Genomic DNA, 9,978 nt, shown 5'->3' with positions numbered 1-9,978 from the left:
GTACAAAGGTTTGAGTATTATTTTGCAAGTTACATATATCTTTTTTTTTTTTTATATCTATCAGCAATAGGGATAAAACTGTGTTATTTGCCCTGTAGAGGGTGTGCAAAAGGGTGTGAATATTACACTGTTTACTGTGCATCAGATGGAGGCATTGTACAGGGAGATGGCCACAGGCAGGAATGATTTCCTTTGCCACTCAGTGGTGCATTATGGGTAATCTCAGTCTCTCACTGAATGTGCTTCTGTGACTGGCCAGCAAGTCATGGAGTGGGTGGGAGGTATTGTCTGGCATTGTCCTTTTCTTGGACAACATCCACCTCTCAGACACCACCCTAATGGAGTCCAGCTCCATCCCCACAACATTACTGGCCTTGTGGTCAGTTTATTGAGTCTGTTGGCATCTGCGACCCTCAACCTGCTGCCCCAGCATGCATAGAGGATGGCACTGGCCACAGCAGACCCATAAAAAATCCTGAACATTGCCCGACAGATGTTAAAAGACCTCAGCCACTCAGAAAGAGTGTTTTTTGGACTCTGCTGAGCTGGCAGCAATGTTCACAGAAGTAACTGCATGCTTGCAAAGGTATGGGCTGAAATGCTATAGCTGGGAAATGTTACAACTGATGCCCGTCCACTTCTCACAGGGAAAATGTCTGATATTTGAATAGTTGAACACTACCGGGGCAAAAGCATTGAATCACAGTCTGTTGCACTTTTGAGTGTTTACTAACCTCAAGGATTGTTATTTTTTTCTCAAAGAGGAAAACTTTCCACACAAAGGAAGACAATATCAGAGGATGTTGATTGTCTTTCAAAGTACCTTTACATGTGAACAAACATTCTCAATGATGCACTTTTACAAATCCAGATACAGATGCCATATCAGTGATGATCACTGTCCTTGGTATTTTCACCTCAATGACTCATTAGTGACTAAAGATGGGTTCACTAGTGCAACACATTTCTACCACTGAACAAGAGAAAAGAACTGAAGAATTGAAGATGAAGTCAATAAATAACAAACCAAACAGTAATACATCTTTATATGAAGACAAAAGTCTTCAAAAACGCATGTATGTTAACTAAATAGTGTTGAAATGCTGGCATTTTTCATTGTCTTACTGTAGAATTTACTCTTACCAGTAGCATTTTATAGGGACATAAAATTAACGGGATGCAAAACTAAGTTCAGCTTATTGGTGCAGCTCTCCATAGCAATGCCATTTTATCACGTGGCCCCTTGGGAAAATAAATTGCCCGCCCTTGTGTTAGATAGATCAGCTATCAATGAGTTCCTGTATTTAAAATTGGTTATGTTGTATTTCAGTATATGAATTATTCAGTTGAATGCACTTTACCTCAAGGCACTTTATATTGGAAGGTAAAAACCGTGAAATATGCGAAAGAAACCACAACAATCACCCAACACTCTATATGCAAATACTTGTTGACAGCGGGAAGGAAAAACTCCTTTTAACAGGAAAAAAATCCCCAGTGGAACCAAGCCATCTGCCACAACCAGTGACAACCAGGGAAAGAGAAGAAAGCAAGAGAGACAGGACAAAAAGCTAATCATTGGAGAGAGACTCAGAGTTTAATAATTGCTACTTACTAAATATAATAATGATGTATAAACTAGAGATGGACCGATCTGATATTACTTATCGGTCTCGGTCCGATACTGACGTAAATTACTGGATATCGGAGGGAAATAAAAAATATAATCGATCCATTAAATATCAAAAAAGCACCTCAGAGCGGCTGTGTGTATTTGTAGCCTTGCTAGCAATCAGGTGTTCATCTCCGAGGACGTTATCCCAGAGAAAAGCAAGTGTGTAAGTTCATCTCTGAATGTTTGTAAAGCGTTCCCAAGCTTAACAACCAATACGTGGAGCGACTGCCTCTCTCTCTCTCCCTCTCCTGCTGCTACTTCAATCGTGAAACTGATCAATGATCAGCTGATCGGCTTTTCTGTCGCGAGTCCGTCTCTCTTCTTTGTTTTTGGCCCACTTCGCGCCAGAAAGAGGAAACCAGCGGCTGAACAACAGCAGCACGTTTAACCTTGATAAGCTGTTGTTAGAATTTATTTAATATTACTTTCTACACCAGGATCCTTTTCTACGTAGCTGACAGCTGGTAACTGTGCAGGGGCGGATCTAGCAAAGTTTAGCTAGGGGGGCCGATAGGGCATCAACAGGGAAAAGGGGGCACAAAGACATACTTTTCTTTCTTATTCTCATTTAAAATGTCTACCTTTTAATAAATAATTATCTGAATCTTACACCCAAAGTTTTAATCTGATGTAAAATATATAGAAGTCCATTACTGTATATAGTAACTGTTAAGTCTAATATACCCTAGTAAGCTATCCACAGGTTTCTGTAAAAGCGTACGTAGGCTGCCATGACAGACCACTGCTTCCATTGTCCGGTTTTATACTTCCGGTTACTCAAAGCCGGAGCCAGCGTTCAGTCGTTGCTAGCAACAAAATCAGTTACTTTGTGCTGTAATAAGTGGCTTTACCTGTTCGAGGATGAGCTCGGGTTCAACGTGTGCTGTTGTCGGCTGCCACAATAATTCAAGAAAACTGAAAAACGCATTAGAAACATTTTGCCTTGAGCATCAACAGCTTAGAAAGGCCTGTCCGTGCCCATCGCCCTACACACTGCACTCTATGCCGTGGAAGGAGGATCGGAAACTAGCGTGGCTGGCAGCTTTAAGACTCAAACACCCTCCAAAGAGAGTTTGCTCCTTTCATTTTATCGACAAAACGCCCACACAGCTACACCCCGACCCGGAGCTTTATCTGGGCTATGACCGACCCCCACCAAAGAAAAGAAGAAAGCTCACCCGGACTACTTTGAGTGTGACAGCTTCCAGTGATACGAACAACACAGAATCTGTACCCGGTAAGTGAAAGTGTAAATGTGGTTTGCCACCGTTTCGGATTTTAATCACGCAATTCTTTACTTTTACTAAATAATAGCCTATGGTGAATGGCGTTAGTATCAGCACTAGCTGGTTATTAGCAGCAAAGTCTCAATTTTAACGAAAGTTTACATCCGTGGTTAGTAATTAACACCAGCCGCATGCTGCCAAAACTATATATGGCTTCATTTAATTGTCCCAGAGAGATTAGCCCCAAGGGCTGTAAAAGTCTTAGGTTTGTGTTTTCTCAGGTTTGTGTTTATAAAGAACTTGTTTTTTCAAGTAAAAACTCAAGAAACTCATGTCAAAAACTGAAAACTCAAGTAAAAACATTAAAGGCAACCTTTGCAAAAATACCAACATTTGTGACTTTTTTTTAGAATGAAAAATAAAATCTAATCACAGTAATTGAATAAAATTGTGACTAATTTTTAGGGGACTTAGGAACATTTTATGTTGACATTTATGATTTTGCATTTGTGTGAAAGAATGTAGAATGAGAAATGTCACTCAAAAATATAATAAGCTAAGTGACACTTTACAGTTTCTCTTATGCTAACAGTTTGAGTGTACATCTGATCATATTTTTGTCTTATTCAGACTCCACAGTGTTACGTTCAGTGGAATTAGACCAGGCCAGCATCTCCACACAACCCCCTGAGCCACATCTGCACTCAGTCCACACACAGTGGGAGGATCCTTCGCAACAAGACCATCAATACTGCAACAGGTCTCGCAGAAAAGATGTGCAGGATAAGATGACTCAGTGTGATGAAGTTGCATATTTCATTCTTCAAAATGATGCAGACACTTTGCTGTACACTGGGATAGCCTTAGAAACATTTAACACACTTGTGTCGACACTGGAAGGATATGACAACAATGAATTTACAGTGCCTGTCCAAGATCAAGTCCTCATGACACTTATGAAATTAAAGAGTAACCGTGTAATAGGTGACCTAAGCCACCAGTTTCATATATCACAAAGCATGGCCAGCAAGATCATCTCACACTGGTTAGACAAGCTGGAGGAAGTTCTCCGACCATTAATTCCATGGCTGCCAAAAGAAACTATTCAAGCAACTATGCCTGAAGCCTTCAAGAAGAACTTTCCAAATGCTACATGCATTATAGACTGCAGTGAGACCCTTTTACAGAAACCCAGAAATCTGGGCTCAAGAGGGGAATCATACAGCCATTATTATTCACACAACACAGTCAAATATTTGGTTGCTGTTGCACCATGTGGACTAATCATGTTTGTGTCTGCGGCATATGGCGGCCGTTGTAGTGACAAATTTATCACAATGGACTCTGGAATATTAACATACCTAAAACCTGGTGATGAAGTCATGGCAGATAGAGGTTTTACAATTAAAGACTTACTCTTTGAGAGAAAAGTTAGATTAGTAATACCCGCTTTCACAAAAAAACGTAGACAGCTAACTGAGGAACAGGTAACATACACACGTCGGATTGCAAATGTAAGAATCCATGTTGAAAGAGCAATCAGACGCTTGAAAGTCTACAAAATACTTTCACAAATTGTTCCTATAAGCATGGCTCCTAAAGTAGACAAGATACTGAGAATATGTGCTGCTCTGGTGAACTTAAGAGAGGATCTCATTCGTGATACACAATAATTGTGTATGTTATGAACAATTGTGGACTCAGGGATATTAAGATGGTTACTCAGGACATCAAGTTGTGTAGTGTAATGTAATTATTTTAAAGTTAAAATTTGATGTACATATATGTAGAGTAAATAATTCCCTTTTTTATCTTCTGTTCTAGAAGAAAGGTTATGTGATACAGTACAGATATATATATATATCTACATATATATATATATATATATATAGAGAGAGAGAGAGAGAGAGAGAGAGAGGTGTGTATATATAGGTGTGTGTGTATATATATAAAAATTGCAATCAATTGAACAATTACTTTTTTATTCAACCACAATGTGATAAGTTCTTCAAATGAAAAAAAATGTTTTTCTCAAATCTACAATAATTAGTTGTGCATTCTTGACATTTTTTTGTGTTGGAAGATTACAGAAATACAGAACTATTCACAACATTTATTGTTGTCAGTTTGTCATTCATTTCCCACCATGTTACAACTATGTACATTTTAGTTGTATTGAAATATTTAACAGATTTCATATTGAATGTCTCCTTTCATTCACAAGACAGAGACCAAACTCTGCAGACATGTTGGTGTCTGACTGTCCCATTTATAGTTGTAACATGCATTAAACCTTGCCCATTATCTTCAAGTATCTCTCATTCAACTGAAACCGTCCTGCTGCATACTCCTCTACAAGTCGAGGTAAGAAATATGAAAAGTAAAACCCTCTCAAGCGCTTTACTTGTTCCTTTACAAATGCTTCATCATATTGCACTGTAAATGAAACATGCTCACTAGGTGTCCAGATCACAAGTGTGGCAGTCTTGAGCCCTGTGCAAAACATTGTAAGTTGCACTTGCATGTAATAGCCTCTGCTGCCAGTTTTCTGCAGCTGCAGTTCTCCATCTACCAGTTTGATATCGCTGTATTTCTGGGTAAGCTGCTCCATGAGTGAAGGATAAGTCGGCACAGGACATTTTATTTCTAGAAGCACATCTGAGTCAATGACCCCGTCAGGACTCGCAGAGAGCCATGGCTCCTGGATGCTGATAACACTACCCATGTGACGGATGTTCATACCCTGTTCTTTCAGCTGATGACAAGCTCTAACTTCATTTTCTTTACCATAGTTTGTTTCATAATTCCCACGAAAGGAAGGCTACATGTGCTCAGATAAAAATTTGTCATTTTTTGTGGTGGCACGTACTGGAACTTTTTTAGCGGAGCTTGCTGTAAGTCTGATTTTCCTGCAGTTGTGCCACAAATCAGATGCACTTTGCTCTTTTGTTTCTTCTTGTAATTGTTCTGCTTGCTCTTCAGAAACTTGAATGCATGCCTGGTAGAATGCCCTGCATGGATTACAGCTTAGTTTGTAACTGTGTGCTTGGTGTGGCTGAAAAAATTGCTCATCAACTTTACTGTTGCGGTGAGGACCTGCAGATGGCGAGGCATTGTAACACTTTCCAATTAATGTGTTCTTGAGGAGGAAAAGTGGCTTCACTGGTGCTTTGCTAACACTGTCAATAAAGTCTTGATGTGTAAGGTGATATGGTGTGTTAGGAAGAGATTGTGTCACTGCAGTCTGGGAGTTCACATCGTACTGCTGCTCTGCCCTGTGATGTCTGAAGTTTATCTGGCTTAGACGTTTAGGTTCAAGGTTCTTTGCTGTCCCTGCATTCCACCTGCGCTGCTCGTCTGTACACGCAAGCCCTGTCTTTCCACTGATCGCAGCATTCTGCACCTGTAACAAACAATAGTTTTTTCTCACTGTCAATACTCAAGATTTAACATAATGAGGAAATTTACACTAACAAAAGCAGTACACGGTCGGTGTCCTGCATGTTATAGATATGACCCTGGGTCAATACACCTGAATCATATCCAAAACAGATATAAACACTGGCAAAGTCACCCATATTATCTATTTCATATTAATAGTCATTACTTTTTGATGCAGAAATATACATCCACAGTCTAATTTTTTTCAAAGTAGTGTGTGTGTACAAATATACATATATATAAACAAACATGTATTATACTACCCTGTGTCACTTCTTATAACTATAGTTTTTCTTGTCTTGTAAATTTGCCCTTAATGTGCAGTCTTTTATTTTTTTTATATATTTTATCTTCGTGTGATTGTACAGCATACAGCCCACACAAAGTTAACGAGTGGCTTTCACATGTAAACAGTGCTCCACGTAATACTTGGCTAGATGGCAGTAGCGTGACTCCTTAATCACAGCCTTTGACCAGTTTCTGTTTCAGTGATTTAAACATTGTGATATCCAGATAAGTGATATACCTTCCACAGAATAGCAGCCGCATGACTACATGATCTCCCTAATCCGGCGATACAGGAACAGCCGACTGTCTCCACTACTCCACTTTCTCTTAGCATTACCCATGCTAAGTGTTTCGCTTGATTAATGCTCTGGCTCGGCTCTACAGCTGCTTTAAGAAAAATAAAGTCGCCTTGTTTGTTGAGCAGTACTTTATCAATTTTGTTGCTGTGCAGGTAATTATACGCCTCGGTGCTCTTGTAATTACGTAATTCCTCGCCATCAACGCCTTTGGAAAATACAAGGTAATTAATAATGTCGATGTAGCTAACATCGGGCCATAGTTTCATGTCATCTACCCACTCCGTGAGAAGTGACGGGTGAGGCACTGCAACTGAACTGTCCTCGCTGCTTTTTAAAACATCTCTACTGTGTATCCACCTTCGATGTGTTGCCATTTACTCCAGGTAAAAGAAACTGCAGTGAGAGAAATCTTTATCAACAGTGAAGGTGTAACCCCGCAACTGTCAACAACAGCGCAAGCGGAAGTGAAAAACCGGCTTCCGCTATGAATCGGGGTAATGGCGCGAACTCAGAAATACTGTGGATAGTACTTTTTCCTTTGGGAAGGTACTATCTGTGAATTCTGCAACTCTGTTGAAGAAAGATGTTGAATCTATTTAATTATTCTTGAAAAATAATTGATTTCTGTGCATTTTTTTTCACACTGCATTAAATTAAAGTAGATTACGTCGATTAAGCATCACGAGGTGGAGGTTGGGGGGTGGTTCCCTATTTTTTTTTTTTTTTTTTTGCTGGGAGTTTGCAACCCTATTAGTTAGGTTGCTTAATATTTCTGCTAAGTACTCTTTAAAATACCAGAATAGGGAGGATGGAGCAGGTTTAAGTTGATTAGATTGATCAGTGTTGCTGAACTATGAAATACTTTGGGTGCAGTGTATTTTTTGCATACAGGTTTAACAAAATAGCTTTAGTGTTTGTTTGTTTTTAACTTGAGTATGAACTTATACAAAAAGCAGCAAGATATTAAAAAAACGGTTTTATTGATTAAAAAACACACTATATCGGATTCGTATCAGTATCGGCAGATATCCAAATTTATGATATCGGTATCGGACATAAAAAAAGTGGTATCGTGCCATCTCTAGTATAAATACACAGAGATGAGTAAAGAAGAATTGCTCAGTGCATTATGGAGAACCCCCAGCAGCCTATTGCAGCAGGAAGGTTTTAGAGGGACCTGATAATAATGCATTACGATAGTCCAGCCTAGAAGAATTAAATACATGGACTAGTTTTTCAGCATCACTCTGGGACAGGGTATGTCTAATTTCAGAGATATTGTTTAAATGGAAGAAAATCAGTCCTACATATTTGTTTAATATCCACATTGACATATGCTGGTCAAAAATAACTCCAAGAGTCCTTACAGTGTTACTGTAAGGCAGGGGTCGGCAACCCTAGGCACGCGTGCCACCGTTGGCACGCGAAGGGTTAACTGATGGCACGCACGACCATAGCTGGACAGGCAATCGGGCATTTGCTCGGTGGCCCGATGATTTTTTTTTTTTTTTTGGTGGTGGATTGGCCAGACGCTGGTCGGTGTGTAAAAATAACTCAGTTGTTTGGTGTTGGCCATGGCGGAGCTTCCACAGATTCAGTAAAATTAACAAGTGGTGGAGGCCAGCAGGTGGATGAGAGAAGGGGAGACAGGAGGAGGAGAGACCCGAGGAAGCCGCCGGTCGGAGCGTCAGGTGAACTAAACTTCAGGTAAGAAGTTATGACCTGCAGTCTATCTGGGTCAGATATAAACCAAGTTTAGGTGGAGTTTTTTTTCGTTGTGCTGACTTTTTACAGTCAGTTACAATAACTCGTACTGCGTACTAGCTAGCATGACGGAGTTTATATACAGCTGGGCGGGTGCTATGATTTTATTGATAGTGAACTTTATTTTATTCATAAGGTTAGTTAGTAGAGTTGCCAACCGTCCCGTACAAACGGAATCGTCCCGCCTTCAGAGAAATTATTAGGCGTTTCGTGTTGAGCTTAGAAGGAACACAGTTTGTCCCGGACTTCAGCCAGGATGGAAAAAGACACACAGCTGGAGTTAATCTGTGTCTTTGCTGCACAGCTGCATCTTCTTCTCCTCTCATTCTCTCCCCTCTCTCTCCTGTTGCTACTTCAATCGTGAAACTGATCAATGATCAGCTGATCAGCTTTTCTCTCTTGTTTGTTTATCGCCCACTTTGCGCCACAAAGAGGAAACTGCCGGATGTCGCACTAAACAACAGCAGCACGTTTAAGCTTGGTCAGCTGTTGTTAGAATTTATTTAATATTAATTTCTAGTATCAGCTGATGTTTGCTGGAGCCACAGCTGTAAAGCTGCTGGTCATGATGGTTTGTATATCTGGTGAGAGGGAAACATGAAGATGAAACCAGGAGATGTCCTTACTGAATCATCAGAGCTGAACAGGTGATGGAGAAACAGGTTTACCTTTTAGGTGACATGAATGAGTTGAAGTTATGAACTGTTTCTGAGAGACAAATAACACCAGGATCCTTTTCTATGTAGCTGACAGCTGGTAACTGTGCAGGGGCGGGTCTAGCAAAGTTTTGCCAGGGGGCCAGGTAGGGCATTAACAGGGAAAGGGGGGAACAAGGAAATACTTTCTTATTCTCATTTAAAATGTCTGGCTGTTATTAAATAATTATCTGAAGCTTACAACCAAAGTTTTTATCTGACGTAAAATGAATAGAAATCATACATTTACCAACAAGACAGTGTACATCACTGTCACAACAGCGTTTGTTTTCAAAGGCTTTATGGCTTTAATATCTGGGGGGCCGGTCTTTAGTCAAATTGCATCCATAGACTCGAGACACAATGCATTTTTGGGACTTTCAGGTGTATGGACCAATGTTTTATTTTCTGATCAAACCAGAAATCTTTAATGAGCAGCTAGATTTGTCTCGCATTAACTGGCTGAGTTAATGCCAGTTAATGCGACATCGAAGCAGCTGGAATCCACAGCTGTGCATGTTCATGGAGCTGCATTTTCACCTGCTGGACATCACTACCTGACAAGTTTAACTGTCTTCAGAACATTGCAG

The 9,978-nt window shown here is 40.1% G+C and overlaps 1 protein-coding gene and 1 long non-coding RNA gene across 2 annotated transcripts; one reads left to right on the top strand and one right to left on the bottom strand.

Moving 5' to 3' along the window:
- Positions 1 to 2,778: 2,778 nt before the first annotated feature.
- LOC112841859 (uncharacterized) lies at positions 2,779 to 4,144 on the top strand. Its single transcript, XR_003213269.1, has 2 exons — positions 2,779 to 2,912; positions 3,532 to 4,144. It is a non-coding gene; the product is annotated as an uncharacterized LOC112841859 (long non-coding RNA).
- A 758-nt stretch (positions 4,145 to 4,902) lies between these two features.
- LOC112848332 (uncharacterized) lies at positions 4,903 to 7,378 on the bottom strand. The gene is made up of 2 exons (XM_025912023.1): positions 6,869 to 7,378; positions 4,903 to 6,304 (listed from the first exon to the last, which is right to left on the bottom strand). The coding sequence occupies exons 1-2, from the start codon at positions 7,301 to 7,303 to the stop codon at positions 5,723 to 5,725; spliced, it is 1,017 nt and encodes a 338-aa protein (XP_025767808.1). The 5' UTR covers positions 7,304 to 7,378; the 3' UTR covers positions 4,903 to 5,722.
- Between the last annotated feature and the right edge of the window lie 2,600 nt (positions 7,379 to 9,978).

This window comes from Oreochromis niloticus, linkage group LG12 (assembly GCF_001858045.2).
Source record: "Oreochromis niloticus isolate F11D_XX linkage group LG12, O_niloticus_UMD_NMBU, whole genome shotgun sequence".
NCBI classification, from domain to species: domain Eukaryota; kingdom Metazoa; phylum Chordata; class Actinopteri; order Cichliformes; family Cichlidae; genus Oreochromis; species Oreochromis niloticus.
Note: the sequence above shows the minus strand (reverse complement) of the source record. Positions and strands in the feature narration are given on the sequence as shown.

Excerpts from the sequence above, each read along its gene's own strand:
- LOC112848332 (XM_025912023.1), bottom strand. The coding sequence starts at position 7,303 with ATGGCAACACATCGAAGGTGGATACACAGTAGAGATGTTTTAAAAAGC. Across the intron at positions 6,305-6,868 it reads CGGCTGCTATTCTGTGGAAG|GTGCAGAATGCTGCGATCAG; the intron begins GTATATCACTTA and ends TGTTTGTTACAG.